Source organism: Chelonoidis abingdonii, chromosome 16 (genome assembly GCF_003597395.2).
Source record: "Chelonoidis abingdonii isolate Lonesome George chromosome 16, CheloAbing_2.0, whole genome shotgun sequence".
NCBI lineage: Eukaryota > Metazoa > Chordata > Testudines > Testudinidae > Chelonoidis > Chelonoidis abingdonii.
Genome location: NC_133784.1, coordinates 3634048 through 3661600, shown reverse-complemented (window position 1 = coordinate 3661600; position 27553 = coordinate 3634048). Strand labels below are relative to the sequence as shown.

Sequence of the window (27553 nt, the reverse complement as noted above, 5' to 3'; positions counted from 1 at the left end):
CTCACCACCCCAGAGGGGTGACCCATAACAATGCTGCTGAGGACCCAGCAGAGGTCCCTGGCTCACATGATTCCAAGAGGGGACGTTTTCCCCATGGCAGCCTGGAAGTGTCTCTAAAGAAAACGGGCCAATTTGTGGGGCCATTGAAACGGGCAGGACTCTTGCCAGGTGGGCCCCCCGCTGCGGTACTGGTGCCCAGAAAGTGAGTTCAGCAGAGGGCACTTGCAGGCCCCCCCATGGGAAATGTGGCTTGTCTCTTTCTGAAACTGCAGTGTCAGGGTAAGAGGGGAGAGAGAAGGGGCTTCTCCTGTGGCTGTGGGGTGTGATGTGAATGGAGCCGCAACACGAGGAAGGCAGGCAGGCCCAGTGATATTTAGGCTCCTAACTCCCATTGGTTTCAGTGGAAGTTAGGTGCCTCAGTACCTCTGAAGATCTTCCAGAGGAACACTTGGCCAACCTGACCATGGGGCCAGTGTGTGATGCTTCAGAGGGAGGCCACCATGATTGGACGGCGCTGTGCACACAGAGAGGGTGGGGAATTTCTTCCTGACCTCAGCCTCCTGAAGCATGAAATTTAATTACCTTGATCTCGCCATGCGTGACTTGAACCTTATGGCCCATAAAATTATCCAGCCACAGCATTTGACTCCTTGACCCTCTGCGAATTGGCTTTCCCAGGCTGGGGGAAAAGGAGCTCCTCTTGCTTGTTCTGCCTATGTTTGCTGTTCCTTGCTCCCTGTTTATGGGTGGGACTAATCAGTGTTTGATGGGCCCTTTGGTGCCCTGCTCTGAGCCATTTTGCACATGGTGTCCTTGGGGGGGAAGGGAGGCAGCATCCAGACAGAGGGAGGGGGAGTTTCTCATAAGAACGGCCAGACTGTGTCAGACCAAAGGTCCATCCAGCCCAGTATCCTGTCTACGACAGTGGCCCCAGAGGGAGTGAACCTAACAGGTAATGATCAAGTGATCTCTCTCCTGCCACCCATCTCCACCCTCTGACAAACAGAGGCTAGGGACACCCTTCCTTACCCATCCTGGCTGATAGCCATTAATGGACTTAACCTCTATGAATTTATCTAGTTTTCACCAGTCACTGGATGCTCTGCCTGTGTATGTTTGGCTTTGTAGGGTGTAGATTTCTGGGCAGGGCTGGAGTGATGCACAGACACTCCCCGCCCCCGATGCAACAATTCCCTACCCTCATGGTGAATCCAGACCCTATGTGGTGGGAAGGCTGCCCCTGAAGTTCATTAGAAAGGCTGATGAGCTCTCTGGCATGTCGAAGTGAGCGTGGGGAGCTGTGACCAATGACTATCCCCCTCGCTGTCAGCCGTGCTGGGGAACAGAGCGTGATTGAGTGCAGTGGGGCTTTTTGCTTTAGGGTTGTGGGTGCATGGGAGGGGGTGGTTGGAAACAGCAGGGAGCAATGACTGGAAACTAGGTGGGCAGTGGAGAACTCTGGAGGAAACCCAGGCACATAACTTAATGTATGGAGATCTACCTATCTCAGAGCTGGAAGGGACCCTGAAAGGTCATTGAGTCCAGCCCCCTGCCTTCACTAGCAGGACCAAGTACTAATTTTGCCCCAGATCCCTAATGGCCCCTCAAGGAGTGAACTCACAATGCTGGGTTTAGCAGGCCAATGCTCAAACTACTGAGCTATTCCCCCACCCCTTCTGTTTCATACCAAGCTGGGTTGGAGCCCGGTACAGTGCAAGCCCTCCTTGCCCCCAGTTCTGCAGGTGAACCTCAATCCAGACCTCATGATGTCCTCTAATTTCCTCCTCTCCTCTGCCCCCCCGAGCTCTCCCAAGGAGAAGAGGGAGCTAGCCTGCAGTGTCTCCTCAGCAGGGGTGCTGGTGCTGAGCAGCCGGAAGTACCGAGCAGTGGAAGGGGTGTGAGAGACACGCTCACCTCTGCAGTGCTGCTGCGTGGGGGCTTTTTCACAGGGTATGGCTGGAGGGCCACCTCGCTGACAAAATAAAGAAACTGGAAACATGGTGCACCTCTCTCCAAAACTAGCCAATGGTAAGAAGGATCCTGCGGGCACCTATGTCCCCTCCCCTTCCCACTCGGCCTGCGAGAGGTAATCTGATGGGATGGGGGAAAAGGGGATGTACCATTAAGGACATGAAGTCACTGCTGCTGCAACACAGATTCAGATTGCTCTGCCCAGAGCTGTGTGATATTTCAGCAGCAGGCGGTGACAGTAAACAGGCTCTCAGCCCTTTCCCACCCAACATCCTCCCACTGGGTTCCTTCCATGTGTCTCTGTGGGGAGCATCAAAATTACACTCAGTGCAGACGAGGGTGGAGCTTGACTGCAGGTGTTGTCCAAATAGCATCTCACGACATCCATCACGGCCATGGGGTTGTTTGGGGCCAAGAGCTGACCTTGATCCATGTCCCGCTATGGTTGTAAGTCCTGACTCCAAGGAAGGACTGGAAGTGGACTGAAATATACAAGCAATAGCATATTGTTGTATCTTACTGGGGAGGGGAGAGCGTGGCTGGACTCCTGGGTTCGCTTCCTCACTTGCTGTGTGAATTTTAAACAAGTCACTTCCACTCTCCATGCATTAGTTTCCCACATGTAGAAGGGGGCTCCAGCTCACAGGGATGTTGTGAGGTTTGATTAAATGTTTGTCCGGTGCTTTGAGATCCTCCGATGAGGCGCTAGAGCCAACTGAAGGTGGTTATTTGGGAAGGTGACAGGTGCTGCCCCAGGCAGACATTTGGTCATGACTTCACCACCCAACATGCTTGTTTCAAACACATTGGCGCTAACCGTGGAATTTCAGTGCCCATATATCTATTTTTTTTTTAAATTGTGGCAGATTTGCAAGAGGGCTCTGTGCCCAGCCCCCAAACATAGAAGTCAATAAAAGCTGCAACCATTTGGGGAGACAAGGTGGGTGAGGTGATATCTTTTATTGGACCAACTTCTGTTAGTGAGAGAGACAAGCTTTTGAACTTACACAGAGCTCTTCTTCGGGGCTGGGAAACATACTGAGTGTCACTGCTAAAGACACGGTGGGACAGATTGTTCCGCGTAAGTAGTGAACACATATTTCAGACCTGAAGAAGAGCTCTGTGGAAGCTTTAAAGCTTGTCTCTCTCACCAACAGAAGATGGTCCAGTAAAAAATATTTCCTCCCCCACCTTGTCTCTGTAATATCCTGGGACCAACATAGCTACGCCAACAAGGTATAACCATTTGGGGAATCATATTCAAATTCCACTTAGAGGTAGTTTTGCGGTTACCTAACTTATTCTGTTCAAGGATCTTAAACCAAATGGCTTCTCTGTGTGTCATGGGCCCTATACAGTTCGGTGCTAGGGGAAATTTTCCTTTAGTTCAAGTGGGCAAGACCTGTCGTTTTGGAGCAGAAGGATCTGAGTTCTGTCCCTGCTAGGAGTGTGAAGTTCCATGTGGCCCAGCTGTATTCAGCCCAATGGCCTCCGTGAAGCATTTCCTGGATTTGTTACAAGGCTGTCCACAGAAATTCAATGAGGCACCTTTGTCAAATCACTGAACTTGCAAACACCAAAAGCCAAAATGCAATTGAATAGATTGCAAAGCTAGAAGGTAACCACTGTGATTGTGGAGTCTAAATTCCTGTATATCATAGGCCACAGGGCTCCCCTAAAACGACACCTGATTTCCTTATAAAAGGCTGGACTGACAGGAAGAACCGATTGGTGCAAGTAGTGTGGTTTTGGTACATCCGTAATGGTTTGCAAAACAAGATGGGCCTCTTTGAAATCCAACTGCAAGAGTGATCTTGAGGTGTAGCTGAGTGGGGGTGGGTAAGTTCTCAAGACCGTTTTTGCATTATCTCCCTCCCAGGGTAACATTCAGCCCTTGCGGGCGTTGTGCATATTTTCCCCTTCTCCCGGTAGCGTTGGTGGAACTTGGCCCGAGATTTGGATCCACCCGGAAGTAGCATGAGACTGGCCAGACCTGAAAAAAGATGAGATATGTTTTTTGCTAGCTGTGGGGGAGGAGAGGCGTTCAGCTCGCCCAAGACCTCCTCTGTTGACTACTGGTTACTGTAAATTTGGGTAAGATGAAACCCAGAAAACATTTCCTTCCTGCCTACAGTCAGTCTCCTGGGGGCTGGAGAGATAATTAAAGGGCCAGTGCCTCTCTGTTTGTGTCAGTCGTAGGCACTCATCCGGAGCTTAGCATGTTTCACCCCTTCGGAGGCTGGGGTTATTTAAAATGGGGACAGGTGGGGTCCCAAGGTTTGCCCAAGGAGTTAGCTGCTTCCTGGTTCTGAGGCCGTGAAGTTCTGCACACTGATTTCGCTGTGTTAAAGGCAACACAATGCTCCTTCTCTCCACGAGACTGTTTGTACAGAGACATCACCTCGGGCTGTGAGCGCATGGCATCTGATGACTAAGTGGGGCTGGGCTTGCACAGGATTTGAATGAGAGGCACAAAGGGGTTTCAGGGTCACTGATCTCCTCCTCCCGCAGTACTGGAGCAATTCCCCAGCACAATACTAAGGAAGGAGGCCCTGTCTTCTGTAGCTGGACCCTAAACGCGCTTTGTCATTTAAAGTTTCTGCAGTAGGTGGGGTGTTCAGCCCAGTGCCCTGCCAAATTCCAGCCCTAGTGTTTACTTCCTTCTGTGGTTTCAAATGAGTACGGTGTTCATCACTTCCTGTCTTAAATTGTGCTCGGGCTGCAGCATGCTGTTAAACAGCCATCGTGCTCCACCCCAGAGATGGCTGCGTTTTAGTGGTGACTGAGCCATCTCTGTATAAAGTCTGTTGCTTGTTTACAGGCTGGAGCACAGTAGCCCTCCCCTGGATGGGAAGGGGTCACCATAGTTACGAATGCGTTTCTCGTAGGAAATTCACTTTTTTTGTGGCGCGGGCTGAAAAGGAGGATGTTAGCAACCACGGAGGGAGGAGTCCGGTGCTGTATGCAGCCTGAGGGGGGGGAGGGGGCGGGACGTGCCTGCGTTGTGTCTCTAGTTCATTATGTTCTAAAATTCAGTGCTAGTGACTTAACCCCACTGGGATGCTGGGGCAGCCAGGATCAGCTTTCCCACAGGACCGCCGTGCAGGACTCTGGTCTCAATGTGGGGTCCGGATACCGTTTTACCTCTGGCCGATTTAAGGTGTCTGGAGCTGTTGCTCCGTTTGTGACCTCTTTGTTCTTGCTGCATCCTTACCTTCCCACCCCCTGCACCCCCGTGTCGTTCCCTCAGCTCTGTCTTTCCGGTTGTTGCAAACAATGTCCTTATTCACTCGGGCGCTCAGCGCTGTAATTTGGCTGCAAGGGGAGAGCCAGAGCGAGGAGAGAGAGAGAGATCAAAGCCCAACAGCACTTGCCCGCTGTACAGTGAGAGAACTGGGCTAGCTAGCCAGTTGTGCTTAAAGGGACAGTGTCCGGTGGTGTAAATTTAAAAAAAAAAAAAAAAATTTGGGGGGTATTTAAAACAAATACTGTAATACACGCTGATCAGAATGTAAGTGTTATTCATGGTTCAGTGAAAGCGTGTTATTTATTGTTTGCATTATGGTCGCCTCGAGAGACCCCGTCTTGCCTTCCTTGTGCAAGGTGGTGTGCACAGATAACAGAAGGATGGTCCTCGTAGGTTGCAAGAGGCGAGAGAAATAACCAACAGACAGGGTGAGGCACAGGAGGACAGCAAAATGATTCTGATCAGTGTGGCTAGCAGTGGTCACAGCATGCGAACTAGCTAGCCAAAGCTTTTGTGTGTGTGTGTGTGTGTGTTTGGGGGGGATTTCAAATGACCTTGTGGCATTTGCAGCCCAGACTTCTGCCACAGCATGAGAACTAGTGAGCAAAACTCACTAGAGCCAAAAAGAAACAGGGGCTCCTCTGATTGCGCACTACCCCAAGCTCAATGAAGGAGCAAAAATGTCAACGAAGGGCAGAACCAGTGTGGAGCAAAATGTAAAGGTTTAAAATGCTGCTTTAGTGATCACTGGGGTCTGTTAGTAAGGACTTAACCAAGCCTTCCTTGGAAACGGACAGAACCCCCTTCTCACTGATGGTTGCTGGTCTGCATCTGATGCTATGCAGAGATCTCAGCAAGAGGTGCCATGGAAGAACCTCAGCCAGACAAAGCTTTTTGGTTCTTGCCATCAGCTGAACTGCTGGGGGAGGGTGCTTCACTGGGGTGGATCGTGTGGCAGATTCACTTGCAAGTGTGAATTTAGTCTGGGCAGCTGCAAAAGCACGAAAGGGAAAGGGCTCGCTGCTAGGAGGCTGATCCCCTTTGTTTCCAAGGGAAAGGATGTGCATGGGAATTCTCGCTTCTGAGATCCAGAGAGCAGGAAAAAGCAGCTTTCTAAGGACGACCTGGGGTGGGACCCACTCCCACAGAGCTCCATAGGAGCTTGGCCATTGGCTTCCGAGAGAGTGGGATTTGAGCACGTCGTTTTCAGCTTCTGCTGTGGGTACAGCTGAGACACTGAACTACCGCAGGCTGGGCTGTCGCCTCAGGTTAGAGATGGCAGCTTCCAGGCAGGGCTGTGGGGTGCTGCTGGGGGCATCGATTGTTATCTCCTAAGCCCTGACCAGGGCTCAGCACTGTTCAACGCTTGAAAGTAGGACAGTCGCAGGATCACTGTCGAACGGATTGGGTGGAAACACTGTGTATAAGCGGCCAGCTGCAGAAAGTATGGCCTAGTGGTTAGGGCATTCGCTTAGCCATGGGAGACCTGGTTCAATTCCTTCCTGTACTGCTATGAGCTTCCTCTGTGACCTTGGATGAGTCATTTGAGTGTCTCTGGCCCTCAGTTCCCATCTGTCAAATGCAGATAACAGCCCTGCCTTGCTCTCTTTACCTAGAACACCTTGTTTGTTTGTTTTCCCTTCTGTCTGTATGTAAAGTTTTAGTCTCTAGTACCAAAACCACCTCCCCCCAGGTCTGTGTATGTATTGTGCCCAGCACCATGGGGCCCTGATCTCTGTGTGTGTGTGTGTGTGTGTAGTGATGGCTAGAATTTTTATAGGCAAATCCTATTGCCGTTCAGTGAGATCTGCGCACCTAACTCCCCTCGGCACCTTTGCAAGATTCCAGCTCCCGTGCACTCACTGTGCTCTGGACGCGTATAGATAGAGAGTTTAGCTGAAATTTTCAAAACGGATTAGCGCTTTAAGGTCCCTCTGTTTTTGGGGTGCCCAATTTGAGACATCACAGGGTACATCTACGCTGCAAAAAACCTGTGAAAGCGAGTCTCAGAACCCGGGTCACTGACTGGGGCTTGCAAGGCTCGTGCTATGGCACTAAAAGTAGCAGTGTAGACATTTGAGCTCAGTCTGGAGTCCAGGTTCTGAAACCTGGCAAGGGGTGGATGGATCTCAGGGCCCAGGCTCCAGCCCAAGCAGGAACGTCAACACGGCTATGTTTAGCCCTATGATGCGAGCCCAAGTCAGTTGGCAGGTGCTGAGCCTCACTACCGTGGGGTGTTCTTTGTCGCAGTGTAGACGTGCCCTGAAAGGGGCCTGGTTTTCAGGAAGTGCCGAGCCTCTTCCACGCTTGTGCCCTGCAATTAGAATTAGTTGTTTTCGCAGCAAGTGCAGCCTCTCCTTCCTGCTCACCAGTTCCCCGCTCCCAGGCCTCAATCCTTACCAGTGTATCCGTCAGTCTGAACGACCCGGCGATCGGTTTCCGTCAGTGGAGCTCCGCCTGGGAGCTGCTTACAAGCTGCTGGTGGTGACTTAGAATCATAGACTCTCAGGGTTGGAAGGGACCTCAGGAGGTATCTAGTCCAACCCCCTGCTCAAAGCAGGACCAACCCCAACTAAATCATCCCAGCCAGGGCTTTGTCAAGCCATCACAGGGTCCTTAGCGCTTAGGATCCTTGCACTTCCCGCAAACAAAATTTCACTCCTGTTCATGATCGCAGGGGACCAGAACAGCACTAACCCGAATAAACATTCCCAGATGTTCACCCAGCCTAGACCAACATAGATCCTCTGATAATTAACCAGGGTTTTCTTTCCTCCAGTTACCTTTAATAACAGCTTGGTGTTTGTGGCCTTCATATACTTGCAGAGCATGATCCCATCCTTCCCTTATCACAGTTGTATTAAAGCTAACCATACAGCTACTTTTTTGGGGGGGATGATATGTGACGCTAATAGAACAGGCAGGTGGGGAGTGCTGTGCTGCTGGGGGTCGTAGTACGCCCACTCAGCCCAGACTCCGATTCATTTGGGGTCCCCACTGGCAGGCTACTCGGAGGAAGTAAAACAGTATTTCCCTCCATTCAGAAATCCATTGTGCTCTGATGGTGGAACCGCTTCCGCTTTCCGCCTGTGAACCAATGTATCGCCGGCTGCTAAGGAACCGGTTACTGCTGTGGTAACTATGCACCGAGCAAACAATAGACTCTGCACAGTGGAGGCCAGTCCTGCCAGGTGCTGAGCGCCCTGCTTCCTATGTGCTCAGCACCCAATTCCTCCAGCACCTTGCAGGACTCGGACTGTGTTCAGTGTTGGGGCAGCATCTCCTTACTTGTGGGGATTTCTGGGGCTAGTAATGTTATTTATTAATAAGACACTGTCAGAATTTGCATATAAAATAAGACTCCTTCCCTGTGTTACTGACAGCACCGTGAATTACTAAGCCTTAAAGAGTCTAAACAAACAGATCCACTTTTCACCACTGATGCGGTTGATTCTCTTTTTGCATTTCACTTGGCTGCAGCAGTGAAACTGGACCAGTCAGTTTCTCTCAGTGTTTCTGTGCAGTTTCACTTTTTGTTTTCATAGGCTACTAGCTTCATGTCCTTGTACTTGGGTTCGCAACACCACAGGGGAAGACTTAAATTTAAAAAAAACCAACCCCAACTCGTTACCCTGAAACAAAAAGGAAATTAATAATCTTCATTTTATCTCTTGTACATTTTGTTCCTCAAAATTCACGTTGTGGGGCAGTGTAAACTGGGATGGGGGTTATTGCTTTTTAAGGATAAGGGGTTGGGGTTTTGTTTTTATGTTTTTTAAATGGAATAAATTGGTCAGCTGCCATCCCAGCAAATGGCTGCAACATCCCATTTCTCAGAGAGAGGTCGTAAGGTTTCTTAGACTTTGGGAAATGCAAACAGATATTCAGACATCAAACAGATGCAAAGGGGCTCAGGTTATCCCAACAGGAAGGTCAGGCATGAACTGTGAGACTTTGCTGCAAATCTTGGGGGGATCACTCGTTAAGTAGTGAACCCTGCTGAGTTGAGGAGAGGAGATCGTTCTGAATTCAGAAATTCCTGTTTGGGAGGAAGTCAGGGGGAGAGGGAAGGGATATATTTTCCTTTTCAAAATACCTGAAGAACTCAGTCCATGCTACAGAGAAAGGAAATTGCTCTCATCAATACAGCAAGGGGTGGTTTCTGCCTATCTTTTTTATCATTGGAACTGGTTGCTGTGGGTGCAAATACCTCTTATCCCATTGTGCCCTCAAGCATTCAAAATCATGAGTCAGGACCCCCCCCCTAAATCAGAGGTTGGCTTCTGAATCATGAGCTGTATCAAACCATCATAAATGTCAGGTACTTCTGTTGGTCTTCTGATGTCTTTAGATCATACTTCTGACACATTTTCCAGCTCTTCTCTGCACCAGTGAGGCCTGGGAACTTCAAGCAAGCAAGTGAGCAGAGATTCTCATGTAATCACAGGATTCCAGGAGCTGGGGCTTTAGATGAAACACCACATATTGTGGGGCTTGTAGTGGAATCATGAGAGTTGGCAGCACTGCGTGAAAGGGTTGAAAGGAGGTATAGATAGATTGCGGTTAAATAGTTAAAAGAGCTGCCACAGGACAGGAGAGACACTAAGTGCTTAGGGGGTTGGTCTGGTCTTTCCAGAGGCTTGGGCTGAGAATCGAACCCAGATCTTTTGCATTGCTGCTCAGTGCTAACAGCTGTGAGCCAGTAGACCTGCTCTGGATCCCATTCTCATGTTGGGATGGAGAGTCCTGTTGAGGTCAGTGGGAACTTTTCCCGCAGGCTCCGGGGGGCCTGCTGCAGGATGTGTGTGGGCGCTTATGATGGAGCTGGAGTGTGGGAGAAGAACCAGGGCTCAGGAGCGGGGAATGTGAAGGAGATTCTGCATCGAGGCTGCTGAGTGGGCACAGCCCCCAGAGCTTCATGGGTCAGTTGCCTGCAGCGTGAGAAACCCAGCCTGTGCTGTACAAGGTCTGGGTGGGCCTTCCTGGAATGGATTGCTAATGGCACTGCACCCCTCCCACATTGAAACTCACCGGCAATCAGATGACTAACTCTGGTTTAATTACTCCTTGCTAGGAACCTGGAGTATTGACACCAGTGGCAAAGCTCCCATTGAGTTCCATGGAGCCAGGATTTCACCCACTATTTTTATATTTAAAAAAAAATAAATCCTGCTGTCCCCGCAGAGTTGATGACCAGGCCACACTGATCAGTCACCATGAAGATCTATAGGGTTCTGGACTCTCAGGAGTCATCAGAGTTAGGGGCTCTGGTTGTAGAGAGACGTCTCCCTCAACAACGTATTCCTCTTGCTGCGTGGCTGGAGACCGGGTGTCATGTCTGAGTTCTTTGCAGTGTGATGCATGTCTTGTTACAGAATGTCCGTTACATGGGCCACTGAAGGAGAATTGAATGGGGCCGTCCACTTCCTTCCTTGCTCTAACAGGCTGCTTTGGTGGCCTCACGAAAGGCTTTTCATCAGGCTGCTGCGCCGTTGTACGGCTGTGGGAATGGCCCGGGTTACGCAGTGTGCAGCTTAAGGCCGAGGATCGGAACGGGCATGCAAGCAGGAGCTGTGCTGGAGATTGTCCTGGGGGTTCTTTAGCGTTCCAGAGAAGCTTGCGTCGCTCCTGTTTCCATGGCTGCCTTTCTGCTGCAGAGACAGTAGTGGCTTTTTGTAGAGGTTTCATGAAGCGCTCAGCTTTCTGGGAAGTCCCTGAGAAGTGATGTTTTTCCTCTGAGGGGAAGCTGGGGACGTGGCAAATTTTGTCAACTCCTAGCTTGGACAGTGGTGATTCATGGTTAGATCTGACCTCCCAAGGGTATCCCAAAGGCAAAGAAATCTTTTCAAGCAGTGAGGTAACCTTGTGAGCAGATGCAGAGGGGGCCAGCTCTCCAGCTGGTTCCCTGTGTGTTGATTGAGGAGAACCAGGCACCAGTCATCAGGGAAGAAGTGACCCACAAAAATCATCAGGGTCCTTTGGACAGATCTTGCATTTGATGAAGATAGTTGGCTTATGTCAGTGGCAAACGGTTGCTTGGCATGGGACTGGGGGACTCAGACAGCTTGTCAATACCCGTTGTCCGCTGTGAGATATGCCGCTCCAGGCGAGCCGTGTTGTTTAGGAAAGAAATGCCCACACGCATTCCAGCTTTGAAATGGACCCGGCTGGAAACCCCCATCTCCTTTCGTGGCGATTCCCAGTTCTTCCCAATAGTCGGATGCTTGTTCTGGGTGTGGAGTGGGAGCCATCGATGTGGCTGGCAATAAGCAAGCGGCAGGATGGAGCTGTTTTCTTGGAAGTCTTGGATTCCTCTGGGTGACACTGGTCGGTGGCACTCTTTGGCAGTGCGAATGAGTCCAAGCAGGGAGGCTAAGCGAGGTCTGTGTGTGCCTTGTGCAGTGCAGAATACGGTTCTAATTAACGCGGCTAAAGGACTGAGCTGCCGCTTGTAACTTTCTCATCAGTCAGTGGCCATGTGGGGAAACGCCAGCTATTGTCTTCCGGAGTGTAAGCGCCTTAGAGGCCTTCACATCCAGAATAGTGACCCTGACTCCTGAGCAGGCCTTCCCCGGGGCTCTGATCCAAAGTCGCTCTGTGTTTAAATGCACGTCCTCTTTATTTGTCTTGGGATAGGTCACATCTAACTGGTCCGCCTGTCCAAACCTAGGGTGTTTTACCCTGGGATCTGGCCAAGCTGCACTCGTAGAATCATAGAATATCAGGGTTGGAAGGGATCTCAGGAGGTCATCTAGTCCAACCCCCTGCTCAAAGCAGGACCAACACCAACTAAATCATCCGAGCCAGGGCTTTGTCAAGCCTGACCTTAAAAACCACTCAACGCAGGCTCCAAGGAACGGGCCCTCGCAGGCCCCAGAGCTGCATGGTTCTGTGGTTTGCAGAAGGAGGGAGAGGTCTGGCCTGGACTGAGCAGTGGTAGACTGGGTCGCGGACACTGCTACACTGGGGAGCCAGAATTAATCGTAGCTGGTGCCTCAAACTGTCGTGTTGCCTCCTACGTGGTTCGTAATTGTACTTGGGCTTTTTCAAGGCCTGACACAGAAGGGGGAAGTTCTTATTCCACCCAGTAGAGGGGAGTGATGAGAGGGACAGCGAAGCCCAGTATATCGCACCGTCAGGGGACTGGGGCTCTGTTCCCAGCTCCACCACTGACACGTGTGACCGTAGGCAGGTCACATCCCCTCCCTGTACCTCCGCTTCCCTTCCCATGTGGCCTTGGCTGTTGAGATGGTGAGTTCTTCAGGGCGGGGGCATATGTACAGCACCTAACACAGCAGAGCCCTGCTCTCCCTGGTGGCCAATCAGTGCTACTGCAATATAAATATTAATAATGCTGAAAGAGTGTGTGTGTGTGTGTGTGTACACCCACAGCCTCCAACACCAGTTTCTTAGAACCACCTAGAGACACACACACACCAGGGGCATCAGAACGGGGGGGGCCAGGGAGCCATGGTCTCCCCACTTTTAAAATGGGAACGGCATGGCCATAAGAGCAAGCGATGGGGGGAGGAGGTGGAGAGGAACGAGCAGGGGGATTCTTGGGGGAAAAAGGTGGGGGGCAGGGCCTCGGGGAAGGGTCAGCTGGGGAATAAGGTGCGGGGTGGGGCCTTGGGGAATAGGGAGCGAGGGCTCAGGCAGAAGAGGTGGTGAAGGGGGGGCACCCCCATGCATTTTTAGGGTCCTTCCACTGTTCCTGATGCACACACCCACTTCCTGTTCATTGCGCATCTAGTCAGGCTCACTAGTGCTGTGAGTCAGTTTCCCCCTCAGGTGCTCATGCCCCACCTCACCCAGGAGAGCAGAGTGGGGGCTGCCTACAGACCCGCTGGGGGTTGCCGGTTTGATCCAGAGCCGAGATTCAGGCCACTTTGACCCGTCAGAATCTCTTTAAGGGAGCGAGGCTGGAGATGAAGAAACCCAAGAGGGCCCACTCATCTACTAGTGCCTGACTTACCCAAGTGTTAATGAGGCTCCAGGTGCCCCAGACCTTCAGAAAAACAAGGAACGAGGAGGCTCCAAATTCTTGCTTACAAATTAAGTTGAAGGCTTCAGCCTCTCCCTGTGGTGCAGTTAATCGTGACAGCTCTGTCCACCGCCTCTCTCCTGCCCTCCCTCCCCCTGCTTAGACCAGGAATTAATTACTTGATTATAAATCCCCGAGCGCTGGTTTATATTAGCAATAATCCCCTCAAAATTGGTCTTTGCTGCCATTTCCCTCCATGTCCCCATTGCTGTGCCGTGTCCAACCGGTTAGTTTCCCAGTGACCCCTCCCTTCTGCCTCGGTGTGTGTGTGTGCGTGTGCGTGTGTGTGTGTGTTACAGGCAGGGCGCCCCTGACGTAGCAACTGGAGTTGCCCAGCGCTGATCCTATACCAGTGGCTCTTCGCTTGCCTTCTGGCAGGGATGCTGGGCCTCCGAGCCAAGCTGTTTAGCAGATGACTCATATGGTCGTAGCCATTTTTGGATTTCTAATTTATTCTCTCTTTTTGGGCGTGGGCGTGTGTGTCTCTTCCATCTGGCTGAAGCTGGAAAATACACTGTCCTCTTCCCAGAACAAGATTCCCCCTGTTAGAAAATAGAAGTTGCTTGCGGGGCAGCTTTTAAAACGATCTTTCCTCTCTTCCCTAAATTCTCAAGGACGGACCTTCTCTCCAAGTGCGCTGCCGCCAGAGCTTCCTCTCTCACCGGAAAAGCAGCAGAGAATCCTGTGGCACCTTATAGACTAACAAACGTTTTGGATCATGAGCTTTCGTGGGTGAATACCCACTTCGTCAGATGTGGGTGAATACCCACTTCATCGTTCATCTGACGAAGTGGGTATTCACCCACGAAAGCTCATGATCCAAAACATCTGTTAGTCTATAAGGTGCCACAGGATTCTCTGCTGCTTTTACAGATTCAGACTAACACGGCTACCCCTCTGATACGCTCTCACCGGAGAAGCCTGAAACCCCGTTTTTAATCAACGGGGAACTGTACCAGCCCAGCCACAGATTCCACCTTGACAGTGATCAGCCTGGAAAACGTATCATGATATTTCACTCCCCCAGCCAAAAACCCACCTTGTGGTGGGAGTAGGATTTCGCACACTTGGTTTAGCTGAATTTTTGTTATCCAAAAAACACATGTATCAGAAATGAGGTCACTTTCTCCCATCTTTTGGGACGCGTCTGAAGCGCTGTTTATCTGGATTACCTTCCTATCACCCATCTTGTGTCTTTCGCTCTGTACACAACAGAAACAATGTGAAGGGACCACAGTTAGGTCCCAAATAATCATGTTTACTAAATATACACGAACATGTGAGGCCTCGGGACAGACACATGGCTGTTCTGACTGGTTTCTGGTAGCGTCTACAGTACAGAACACAGTGAGCGTCACTAGAGGGCTCACAAGCTATTAAAAGGGATACTGCCTTGTTCCTATACACTGCACATTTCACTCAGAGGCGATACTATAAATATTTCCTTCTGTCATCACCCCTAAAAGAATTGGGGGATATAGGGATTTGGACTGGAGGTCAAGAGATCTGGCACTTGTTCCCAATTCTTCCACTGCCTCGCTCTGTGACCTTGGAGATCTCTCTTTGCCTCAGTTCCTAGTGTATCGAATGAGAGTAACCTTTCTTTTACACAGCACTTTGGGATCCTCCCCATGTGGGGAAAGGCCTTTGGAAGTGTAACTCAGTAGTAGTAAGATCCATATATAGATAACACCCTGTACTGGGAGTCATGAGCAGGGACTGAACTTGCATACTTCCGTACCTATGCATCGGCTTCTACCTGTAGAGCTAAAGGAGTAACTCCGTCAGCTGCTGGTGTAGTAGGCTCTTATCCTTACCAGCCATTAGAGAGGGCTACAACATGCTCAGCCAGCCTGTTAAATTTGTCAGTATTACTATTCCCTGGTTCTTTACTTGGTTGCTTAGACACAAACCCTGTCCCTGAGTAATGGGGAAGGGGGGCTACACGGGACAGAGGGAGGAGAATGGATGGGGAGCAGATGGGATGCACTTTTTTCTCCATTTGTCTTGTTTACGCTGTTACTTTTGGTAGCCCCTTCCAATTGCGTCAACACTTGTTTGCAACCAGACCTGGTGGTCCTATAGGAAGCAGCTGTGGCAAAGGTCTCGTATGGGAGACCCCGGGAATGCACTATAGCCCTACGATTCTCCGAAGGTCTGGGAGGGACAGTGGAGAGATAAGTGGATATCTTTGCATATTCAATGGAGGCAGCTGTGAGTGGAGCCAGCAGCTCCTCCCTCAGTTTATAATGGTGTGCTGTTTCCTCCAGGCCAGCCGGAACCCCAGACCTCCTGCTGGGGTGCCAGAGCATCTGCCCCACCAAACCCAGTCAGTGTCGGCCCGCTGGGGTAATTGTGATGGTCATTGTCCCTCTGACAGGGCTGGGCAGGGAGCCGAAATGCAGGGTCCTAAACAGAAACAGGTCAGATCCCAGAGTGGCCAGACCCACTGCGTGGAGAGGGAACGCTGACCTTTCAAACCTGACCCTCAGGATGGCTGTTCGAAGGTGGTTTCCAGGCACAAACAGGCTTTCAGCCTAGAGGAGTTTCTTTATCAGTTTACAAAAACCACCAAGAAAGAACCAATATAAAGTCCCTCGTGAGGGAGGAGGCAGGGACGTCTCTCTCGCTCAGTAAGACCCTCCCCATCGTCATTGCTACCCCCAAAAAGCCAACCAGGCAAAGACTAGCTCTACTGACAGGCCACAAATCAGGGACCGGTGCTGCCTGCTAGCTGGAGAGGGGTGCTTAGGATGAGACCTTGTAGATCAGGCTGCTCTGGGGAATTTCAGACCCCTAAACGGCTGACCCGCCACGCCACCTCAGCTGCCCCATTGATGTTGTGTAACGTTGATCCCGCTTGCATCTCTCCTCCCTCGCGTGCTCCTACGACTCGCCCTAGCGTCTAACGGCCGCATGCCCCCTGTTCTCTTGTAGAAGATGCTGATGAAGCAGCAGGATCGCCTGGAGGAGCGGGAGCAGGACATCGAGGAGCAGCTCTACAAGCTGGAGTCAGACAAGCGGCTGGTCGAGGTAGCTGGTGCTTTTCCCTCCCTTGTGCCCGCGCCCTTCAACCAAGGCAGAGTCTCACGCTGCTTTCCGTCCTCGAGGCGCCTGCGGCTCGGTTGTGCTGGGGTTAGGGGGACAGAGGTCCAGCCAGCATGGAGTTAACTCTCTGCTTGGGGCCAGGCCAGTCACCCTAGAGCTGCATTGCTTGAGGATCCAGCAGGGGCCCGATGCTGGTGAGACGTCTCCCGGAGCTGCTGGTCATCCGGATTCATTAGGATCTTGGGGGAGGGAAACGGAGTCAGTGCCCAGAGTGGACCCCCAAGTGAAGCCTTGGCTAAGCGAGGCTGTGGGAAGCAAAGGGGCTGATGTGGGGCTGCCCTCGCGGTGGAGGAGGGGGCACCCTGCTCAGATGCTGGGGGGCTGGGTTTGTCTCTCTGTGCCTTGTTCCTCAGGTGCCAGCCAGGCAGCCCTGGTTGGGGAAGTGGGGGAAAGTCATTTGGTACAAGAGCTTTTCATTGCTGGTCCACGCAGCCTCTCTGCCTGTCCCCAGCTCCATCAGGCTATTGGGGGTTCTCGCTGCTCTCCCCCCAGGGCCATGGAAGAGGAAGGAGCTTGGGTGGCGGAGTGTTGGAAGGGTGGGGAAAGGAACTACCTTAATACACTCCAAGCCAAGCGGGATGCCAGCACCTCCTTGGGCAGGGCATGGGACCCAGAGGTGCGAGACCCTTATATAGGGATGTCGGGGGGGGGGGGGGGGCGCCGAAATCCACAGGAGAGGGGAGACTTTGGTTAATATTTTGCATAGGGGAAAATCTGTAGCATCCGCCCCCCTCCTCTTGATAGCCCCATGGCATGGCAGGTCACCCCCCTGGGGGGCTCAGGCAGAGCAGGGAGCAGGGGGAGCCTTTCAGCTCTAGCTTGCTGGCTCTAGCCCAATCCATGTCAGCAAAGCTTTTTGGGTGAAACTGACTGGGGCGGGGGGGGGCGGGAGTGGTGTCTCAAGCCAGTGATCGCGGAGGGATCTAGCCCCTTGGCGGGTAGGCTCAGCTGAGGAACCAAGGCCTGAACGGGCCCTGGAAACAGCTCCCCTCGCTGGTGGAGTTGGTTGCTCTGGGGCGGAGTTGAGGCCCCATACACCCCAGGCGATCTGCTTGGATCTGGAGGGAATTCGCTATCCCAGCAGAGGCCTTGAGCCTCCACACTGCCTTAGGACCTCTGCGGTTCCCAGGCTGCTCAGCTGCACGGCCAGGGACGGTCCAGCTGGCAGATGGCCCTGGATGGCCTCCTCCATCCATCACGGGCCTTCCCATGCATGGCAAAGGCTGCAGGTCGCGTTGGCTTCTGGATGGAGTTAGTGCAGGGTGGGGCAGAGGGCAGGGAAAGGCTGTTCTCTGGGTTGTTAGAAGCTAGGCCTGGGTGGGCGACACTGATTAATCCACTGTGATCACTCCTAAGCTCACCCCGCCAATCCCCTCACCCCGAGCCAGGAATGGAACCCAGGTGTCCTGACCCTCAGGGCCACACTGTTCCCTCCTGTAAATACTGCCACAGCCCTGAATATCTTGGTCAATGGGCTGAGGCAAAGCCGAAGGGCTGGCCTGTCAAGAGACAGATGGTGGGGAGCAGCAGGGCAGGCCGGGGATGTCACCAAAGCACTAGCGGGCCCTGTCCCCGTCCCTCTCTCCCTCCGTGAGGGCGGTGGGCAGGGCTCTGCAGTGACCAGGCGTGGCGGGCGCTGATCCTGGGCGCTCTCTCCTCCCCCCGGCAGGAGAAGGTGAGCCAGCTGAAGGATGAGGTGCGCCTGCAGTATGAGAAGATGCACCAGCTCCTGGACGAGGACCTGCGCAAGACCATGGAGATCCTGGAAAAGGCCCAGGCCAAATTCTGCAACGAGAACGCAGCCCAGGTGCTGCACCTCAACGAGCGCATGCAGGAGGCCAAGAAGCTGCTCAGCTCCGTCCAGGTCATGTTCGACAAGACCGAGGACATCAACTTCATGAAGGTGCGGGAGGGGCCCACCTGGCCATGGGAGAGCAGAGGGGGAGCCCATGGGATAACGGGGCTGGTGGCTGGATTCTAACAGAGTAGGGAAGGGATGGGGACATCTTGGGGCAGGAACTACTTTGTCAGGGTCCCTGACCTGAACATATCCCCCCAGAACAAAGACACTCGAGTTTAGTGATGGGCTGGAAGCAGAGTAACCTCGTGATTCCCTCATGCCAGCTCTCCTCACACCATCGATCCCCCCATCTCCCAGCCTGGAAGAGGAGGTGGAGCGCCGTAGGGGAGGAGGCTTCTGGGCGGGGGACAAGGCAGGATCGGCTCCTCTCAAGAGTCTAAATTTGGCCCCAGTTTCCCGGTGGCCGGAATAGCTTTTCCAGCCCACCGGGCCGTTTCTTCAGCTGTAAGCCGGGATGCTCCTCTGTCCTTGCTGTGGATTAGTTCATTTCTCCTGGGATAGGCTGGCAGTGGTTGGCCCTGCCCGTGTCATGGCCCATGGGATTAATGAGCCAGCCCGGTGATGAGCCAGGAACAAAGTCCAAGTCTCACAGCAGAGTTAGGGGACGGGGGTGGGGGAGACGTCGAGTGAATCATCTCTAAACAGAAAAGGGGGACCCTCAGGATCTCTCACCTTCCTGAGCCTGGGTGGATTTTAGGACCTCCCACCCAAACCCTGATTGAGCTGGTGCACGAAGCAGCTCGATCCCTCTGCCTCACCTCGCTCCCCAGGTGGATTCCGACTGATTAAGGGGCCCTTCCCGGCCTTGGAGCTGGGGTGAGGTAGTGGCTGGGCCAGTATCTCCTCTCCCCTCACCTCACTCTCCTCTGGTGGTAATCTCCTGCTCGCAGGCTCTGACAGCTCTGCTCCTTTAAGGCGGATGATCAACCCCTGAGCTCCTGCTGCCTGTGCTGGCTTCCTTAGTAAAGAGGCTTTAAAGGAAGCTGGGAAAATCTCTGGCCGAATCCAGCTGATGAGCAGGAATTTACGCCCTGATAGAGGGGAGCGCTGTGGCCAGTTGCAAACACAGCCAGTGGGAAAGGCCAGGGCCCCAGATCCCTTCCCAGAGGTGAATCCGAAGGCTGCTGTTTTGGGGAGTGGCGGTGAAGCTAGCTGGGGGGTGGCCAGTGCTGCATTGGAGAGCCTCCTCCTGAACTGTAACACCGGTGCCAGGTGACTCTGTCCCGTCCCAGCTGCCGGCGGGTGACTTATCCGCATCTCACGCCCCCCCGCGGCAATTTGGCATGATCTCTGCTCAGGAGAGAGCCAGACCTGGAGCGAGTGGGGTGGGGGGGCTGCAGGTCCCGGGAGAGGTGCATCGGGACATGGCAGAGACGATACACAGCAGCCACTGACCAGGGTTTCTCCTTTCCCTCGCAGAATACCAAGTCCGTGAAAATCTTAATGGACAGGTAAGAAGCCAGTCTCTTGGCAGCTCATGTTCTTGAGCAAGGGTGGGATCGGAGGCATTGTCAGGCTGTGTTGCGTGGCTTAGACACAGGGCTAAGCCTCGCACGACGTGGCTTCTAGGCCCGTCTCTCACTGAGTGATGTTGGGCAAGTCACTTCCCTGCCTCGTGCCTCAGTTTGTCCCCTCTGAAAAATGGAGCAAAGAATTTACCCCCCAGGGGTTTGGGAAGTGTGAGTCATTGCCACATGCAGAGTGCTTCAAGATCTTCAGCGGAGAAGCACTGTGGAAGTAGAAAGCGTGAGGGTTGTATGATCCGGAGCCGTTATCTGGGGTGGGGAGGAAGGTGGGGAGAGAAGTCACACGCTCTCCCAGAAGAGCAAGCCCCCGTCAGATGGGAGTGAGTACAAGACGTGGCCCTGTTAGCTCAGTGGATCCATTCCTGGCCTAACTACCAGCACCGCGAGGACTCACGGTCGCCACCCCTGCAGCGTGCACCTCTTGGTCCCTCCAGCCTGGCCCCTGCCTACTTGCTGGCTGCAGAGACGCACACAGGGCACCCCAAGGAAGTCCACGCCCTAGTTGTGACATGGCCAGGCCTGGGAAGGGCCCTAACAGATGCATTTGCCTCCCGCCGAAGGGCAGCTCCGAGGAGAGCCACGGACTGATTTGGGAGGAGAGATTAAAAGAGCTGGAAATGAGGGGCTATGATCACAGTGCCTAAGACCCCCAGAAGGGAGGGGGCCAGTGTCAGACGGTACCCTGGGATCTGCCTGGGGCTAATGGTTTGAATGGAAAGGAAATGCAGGCTAGATATCAGGAGCAACTTCTTATCTGTGCCATGTCCAGCTACAGGGGCATCTCCTAGGGGAAACAGTACATGGGGGTTGGGGGAGTCGCACCACAGGGCCCTTTTAAAACTAGGCTGGCCAAAGCCCCAGGAAATGGTGCCCAGGAGAGGGACTGGCTGATGTAAAAGCCTTTCGGTCCCTGGCTGAAGTGGAGCTAATTACAGATGAGGCTGCCTGGCAGATGTTCAGCAGCTGTCGGCCTCTGGGAAAGGCTTGGGGAGAGATGGGAGCTGGGCAGAACATGGGGGGGGTGAGGGGAGAGGAGGGGAAGCTCGACGGTTTTAATGAGTCCTTTTGCTCTCCTTGCCGGTTCAAGGACCCAGAACTGCACGGGCGGCAGCCTGCCGCCTCCCAAGATCGGCCACCTCAATTCCAAGCTCTTCCTGAACGAGATTGCCAAGAAGGAGAAGCAGCTGAGGAAGCTGCTGGAAGGTGAGGCATCCCCCTGAACCACTGGCCTTGCCACGCAGCGCTCTGTGCCCTCAGATCAAGGTGCCGGTGGCATCCGGGGAGAGAGGAAGCCAGATCTCCCCTCCCCTGCACCCCGGTGTCATTGCTCTGAGGTCAGCAGGGTTAGCCCAGGGCTAGAATCAATCCACTCTTTGCAACATGTTGCTGACAAACCATCGCTGCATGTCCAGGGTTACCAAAGGAAACAAAGCAGCTCCCGAGGCTGAAAATGTGCAGGGGATTGAACGCACCAGTGCTTGTGTGTTAATTGCTTGAAGGTTTAAATCAGCCCAGAACCCCTTCGTGAGCTTTGATCTCTGTGTCGCTGCAGTAAAGCCACAGGAACTGCAGTAGCTTTGCTCCGGATTGATGCTAGTGGGACCATAATCAGGGTCCGGCCCTTTGTGCGTGAAGGGGGTTTACATGCAGGAACCGGCCCTCTGTATGTTGTGTGTCTGCAAGGATGGCAGACCCATCAGGGAACATCTCCTGCCACTCTGCTGCCCTTCCCTGGGTCCGCTGCAGCCACCAGGCAACTTGCAGAACTGGCCTCCAGCGCAGGTTGTCCTGGGACTATGATCTGGATCACCTGGATGAGAGTTCTGGTTTAAGCAATCATTAAGGATCCCTGGGCCCTTTTCCCAGGACAGGTGATAGCGCCGGTGCCCTGGCCTGGTTGGATAACTGCATTCTCCCTCCCTACATGTCATTTCCATCAGTTATGACGTTGTTTGTTGTGTATATATAGTGCCATGGGCACCTCTTGGGCTTCACCTGGCCCAAGGATCTTCCAGGCTAACGTAGAGTTAACCCAGCGAGGAGGACAATGAACAGTGTCTGGCGGGAAGGCATGTGGGAGGATGGAGGATTGGGCAGTGGTGATCAGAACTGCTCACGTGCGACTTCCTGTCCTGAAATACTGTGCACAGATGCTGGCTGTACCAGCTTCCCTGGGCGAACCCTGATGGACAAGCAGGTTTAGAAATCAAAAGAGGCGGCACAAATCCATGCCAGGTGCCCATGCACAACTGCTGCACTCGCGCCTGGGTGAATTTCAGGTTTGCTTTCTGCAAACATTTGTGCCAGTAAAATGCGCTGTCTCTTGAAGGCTGCTCAGAAGCCAATACAAAAGGGGACTGGAGTGAATTCTTTTAAATAGATGCTAGTTTTTTTAATTACTGTCCCGGCTCTCCCAAAGTAGTGACAGAAAATGGCTATGCAGGCAGGTGACTTTCCCACCCTGTTCCAATCACAGAACACACAGGATCTGAGCCAAATTTACCTCTATCTCTGGTTCCCATCACCATGGTATCTGGGCACCTTACTGCCATTTGCCTTTAGCATTAACTTAAATGACAACAAAGGAAACCTCAACCGGCTGTCCTTAGAGTTTGTCCCTGCAGGACCCCTTTATCCCTGTCCTGAGTTCCCTTTGTTTACTTTCGTAGCCCTGGGTTGGAACTAATAGGGCCCACCTGGTCTGGCTGCCAAGGTGAGTCAGCAGACATAACTCTGCCTCTCTGTTAGCAAGAGGCCTGCAGGTCCACGTGGTCAACTAGAACTTGGCTCCCTGTTACAAGGTAGAAATCTGAGTCTGATTCTTCTCCTGCAAATGGCTCTGGAATCAATAGTGTTACTCTGAATGTCTGCTGCTGTGCCCCTTTAGGTAAAGAGGAGGCAGAAATCCTCTCTAATGGATGTAGATGGGATTCTGTATTGAGGCTGCTGGACACAGACAAACCCCATGGCTCTCTCTAGTTCCCAGGATAATTAACACCCCATGGTGGATAGCATCGCCACCAGGCAGGGGCTCCTGAGATCATGGCCTGGGACTGCAGAGCTGCCTCACACACTGGGGTGACTGAGCTGGCCCCAGATCTGGCTTCTCCAGGCTCTGTGGTTCTTGCCCCCTCTCTCCCACTGCCTCCTCTTGCTCCTGGGCCCTGCCAAATGGCTGCACTTCTAATGCAGAGCGTCCCTAGCCAGCAGCTGCTCGGCAAGGAGGGTGAGGTAATGTTTGGCTGGTATACGGAGCCCTGCACTTCCAAGAGACCCAGCCGAGGTTCGCCTTGTACGCTGGACGACATCAGTGCAGCTCTGGTGCTGGGAACAGGCTTCGGGAAGGCTGGAACCGGACCATGGCCCTGTAATTACAGCTTTGACCACGGCTCTGAAACCAGCTTCCAGCTCCTCCTTCCCTGTGGGCCCTCGCCTCGGTGCATGGGGCAAATTCCATCCCTTCTCTTTGGATGGTTGCCGAGGGTGCGGATTCCAGCTCCTTCCCTCTGGACGAGTGCGATGATTGGGGGGGTCCAGTTCCAGTGCCCGCCCTCTCTGGAACGTGGCGGCGACGCCTCGGGCAGGGCTGCAGGGAGAGGGGACTGCTGGGAGAGCGGGGTGGAACTGACTCTGCAGTAGCAAGAGAGGAAGTCAGACAGCCCCGGTGAGCGTCTGTTGCCTGCTCTCTCAGAACGCGAGCTGGGGCGTTACAGCGGGAATGTCAGCGCCTGCCTCTCGGATCGTTTCTGCAGCCCCCCTACTCACTGGGCTCTTGCTTGCTTCCCAGATTGGGCCACTGTGGTCTGTGCAGGATGGAGAGCATCCTGGAGAGCTCCTGCCCGCAGGGAGGGACTGATACCGACAGGAGTCTGCACGTCCTAGTGGGCTGGCTCAGGAGAGCAGATGGAGTGGGGGTTGCCTCTTCCCACTAGCTTAGGGTGGGAGACAGGATGGCCTAGTATGTCTGTCCCAAAGGCCTTGACGCTAGCTGGATTGGCTCATCCTTCTGCAGCCAATTTCCTGACAGTTTCTTGGTTGGGGAGACCTGCAAACCCAGGGCTAGCACGGGCAACAATTAAGATCCTCTGGAGTATTTCCTGGAAGCTGCAGTTTGCCCATGTGTCTTGGGCCAAAATCTCCTCTCTGCCTTGTTGCCAAATGTTAACTGATCTGCCTGGCTGCTTGCCTCCACCCCAGAAGCGGTTGCAAGCCAGCGGTGCCGTGTGTAAAGTGTCACTCACTGGCGATGGGCCAGGCTAGAAGTGGTTGGGAGACCACCAGGGGCTATTCGATGCTGCCAGAAGAGCTAGTTGTGATTCAGTAGGGGATGCTCTCTCTTCCAAGTCAGTGCCGCACCAATGGCCTAGGAGGTGCTGTGCTCCCTTCCCCACAGCTGCAGCTCTGCCCTGCCTCCTCCCACCCCCACTCGTCCCCCTCCTCCTCAGCACCTCCCGCCTGCTGCTGAACAGCTGATTGGTGGCAGGGGGGAGGCACTGGGGGGAGGGGAAGGAGCCAGTCGGGGCCCCCCGAACAGCTGATTGGCAGCAGTTGGGAGGTGCTGAGGGGGAGGAGCTGGTCAGCGGGGCCTGCCAAACAGCTGATCGGAGGGTGGCTGGTGGGTGCTCCAGCCACGGAGTTGGTGCCTTTGCTCTTGTTGTTTCTCTGAGCCGTTGTTTGTTTTCCTCTCTGGCTCCTGAACTCTAGCAGTGGTTTCTGATCTGGCCATTTGTCTTTTCTCTCTCCCCATCCAGGTCCATTCAGCACCCCGGTCCCATTCCTACAGAGCATCCCCATGTACCCGTGCCCTAGCGTGAGCAGCTCTGGAGCGGAGAAACGCAAGCACTCTGCGGCCTTCCCCGAAGGCAGCTTCCTAGAGCCATCGTCTGGGACTGTGGCTAGCCAGTATATGAGCCAGGGGGCTTCCGCTGGTGAGGGCCAGTCCGCACAATCCATGGTGCCTTGTACCTCCACGCAGCACATTGTCGGACTGCCCAGTGGCCCGCAGCCAGTCCACTCTGGTTCGGTCTTCAACCCGTCTCACTATCCCAATAGCACATCATCTCAGCAGTCTGTGCTGTCCCAGTACGGCGGACGCAAGATCCTCGTGTGTTCAGTGGATAACTGTTACTGTTCCTCAGTGTCCAACCACAGCGGGCACCAGCCGTACCCCAGGTCGGGTCACTTCCCCTGGACAGTCTCTTCGCAGGAATACTCCCACCCGCTCCCCCCTGCTCCGGCTGTTCCTCAGTCACTTCCTGGACTTGCCGTGAGGGAATGGATTGACGCATCCCAGCAGCACGGGCGGCAGGATTTCTATAGAGTCTACGGCCAACCTTCCACCAAACACTACGTCACCAGTTAACCATCAGACTCCCCATAGAGTGTTGTTAATTACACATTGGGAGCTAAAAATCCAGTTTTCTTGCTTTCTTTTTAAATCGCACCCAATTTTCTTCCTTCCCACCTCTTCAGAATTTGGGAGGCTGTTTTCTCTCATCTCTCTCTTTTTTTTTTTTTTAAATATTGGTTTTTAATTTAATTTTTTCAAAATTCCTCCCTTCACTGGAAAAAGATGAGGATGAAATTAATGAAAAGAAATGAATGAGGTTTTTCAATCAGACACCTGGTTTCGAATTTCACATGTACTTGCTACTTTCTAGTTTGGAAAACTTAGAGGGATGGTGGCTCCTTTTCTATTTCAGTGTCTGTGGGTTCTTTTTGGTTTGCTTAATTCTTATTTTTTCCTTCCCTTAAAAAAAAAATTATGTCATTGATTCAGTAAGAAACGATACTTGTAGATTTTGGGTTTGTTTTTTTTAAAACAAGGCTTATCTTTGTGTGTGTGTGTGTGTGTGGAAAGGCCACTTATCATGCATCCTGGCTTTTTTTTTTCCTTCTTTCGAAGATTTGTAAATACACAATGGCAGGAGATTTAATGCACAAACAAACAAAAACAAAAAAAAAGGGAAAAGAAACTTTAAAAAAAAAAAAGAATAAATAAGAAAAAATATTTCTGTTTTAGTTTCCGGGGGGGAAGCGTCGCCAAGTTGCACACGCCCCTTCCCGTGTATCGCTGATGCAACTTCCTGTAACAAGCACTTTGTATAAAAAAAAAAAGTGGACTTCCTGCTATAAGGCACAGGTATTTATTCTGTAACCAATTTTAGAACACAAAAAAAATATTCAAATAAATGTGATCACTTAGTGCAAATGCCTCGCTTTGCTCCCCCTCCTGCCTCCCCCTCGGCTCCCCAGGGAACAGGGACCCATCTCTGCTCCAAAAGAAGGCTCTGACTTCATTTTAAAGAATATTCTCCGGTTAGGTGGGTTTGTCTCTTTAATTCAGTTGTTGGAAATGACCGAATGAGTAGTGTCCGGGTTGGGGGAACCCACGCAGGCTTTGGGCCGCTCGCACTGATGTAAATCTGGAGGAACCCTTTTAAAATCAAGGGGCCCGATTCTGCGTGGCTCAGTGCCTTGGATCGTTGTGGTTGGCCTGCTTCTCTGTTGCTTTGCACGCTTTACCTGATTCTCCTCTCATCTTACTCCAGTTTTGCCGTGGTGTAAATCCATTGACTAGGGCAGAGTCGCTCTTCATTTGTGCTGGAGGGAGCAGTGATTCAGCCCCCTTGAGTCGGCCTTTTGCTCCTAATGCAGCAGAACACTTTAACACATGCTTCAGTCCTGTTGATTTGACTTCCGTTGGGTGCTGAGCGGGCGTCTTCCCTTGTTCTGATCTGGGAGCATTTCACATTCACTCTGGCAGAGGAGTGAGGGCAGTCCTTCGACTTCAGCAAGGCTACACCCGGTCGTAGGGGTTACTCCAGGTAATAAGTGCATGCGGAACCAGGCCCTCATGCTGGTTCTACCCGGTGACGTAAAGTGTAATTACTCCTGATTCTCGCTGATGGAGCGTGAGATCCGAATCGGACCTATTTTCTTGTCAATATAAACCAGTCCCCCGGGGAGAGCCATAATTGGGCTGTAACGTTCTAAAAGCTGTGACCAAGTAAGGTTTATTGGGGGATGGGAACAGGACGGAGATTGCTGTCCCGAGGAACTCGAGTGAAATCTTGTTCACTACAGCGTGTGTAAGGATCTGCCTGCCTTGATCAAGTAGCAGTGAACCCAGTGTGGATACAGTTCAGAGCTGCCCCGGGCACATCGGGGGCTGGATTGCACTCCCGGCTGTGGCCAACTAATCGGTCCCAGGGATGGGTGGGCGTTTCACGTCTCTGCTTTTTATAGCGTAGCCTGTACTTAGGCCAGCCGACCTGGAAGCTGTGGGGGCGGATCAGAGAGAGCCGTAGAGACGAGCTCTAATTCGTGTTGACTTCCACAAACTACCGAACTCCCCCCTTTTTGCTGCGGAAGCAAGTTGGGAGGTGCAGCCGGTGAAATCTGGCTCAGCTCTGAGCTGGTGCCTGTTGGGTTTAGGGCCGTTGACTTCGCTCTTGACTTACACGGGCATTAGTGGCACCTGGCCTGGCCCGGTCGGGACACCAGACTCCTTCCTAGAGGAACATTTTCTTTGAGCTCAGCTGATGTTTTGGCTTCAGACACCAGAGAGTGGGAGGGAGGCTGTGAGGTCCAGGAACATTTGTGGTTCCTGAACTGGTGACAGCTTCCCACGCGCCCTCCCTGTTAGCCGGCGGAGGGCTGCGTGCTGGGCAGAAGAGGCAGGCGTAGTCTAGGCTAGCGCTGCAGAACCCAGGGTCTGGGCATTGGCTGCTCTGGCGCAAACAGAACCAGAGTCAGTGCCTGCGTGTGTTTGGCCCTGGAGTTCCCATTTGGGC

General features: G+C 52.9%; 1 protein-coding gene across 1 annotated transcript in view; it reads left to right on the top strand.

Annotated features, from left to right (window-relative positions):
* Positions 1-25968, top strand: part of TRIM8 (tripartite motif containing 8) — a 54960-nt gene extending 28992 nt beyond the window's left edge. The window contains exons 2-6 of the mRNA XM_032795751.2: positions 16200-16295; positions 18040-18273; positions 19651-19682; positions 20845-20960; positions 24509-25968. Of these exons, the coding sequence (XP_032651642.1) occupies positions 16200-16295; positions 18040-18273; positions 19651-19682; positions 20845-20960; positions 24509-25119 (1089 nt within the window). The 3' untranslated portion in view covers positions 25120-25968. The remainder of the gene's footprint in view (positions 1-16199; positions 16296-18039; positions 18274-19650; positions 19683-20844; positions 20961-24508) is intronic.
* The last annotated feature ends 1585 nt before the right edge of the window (positions 25969-27553 follow it).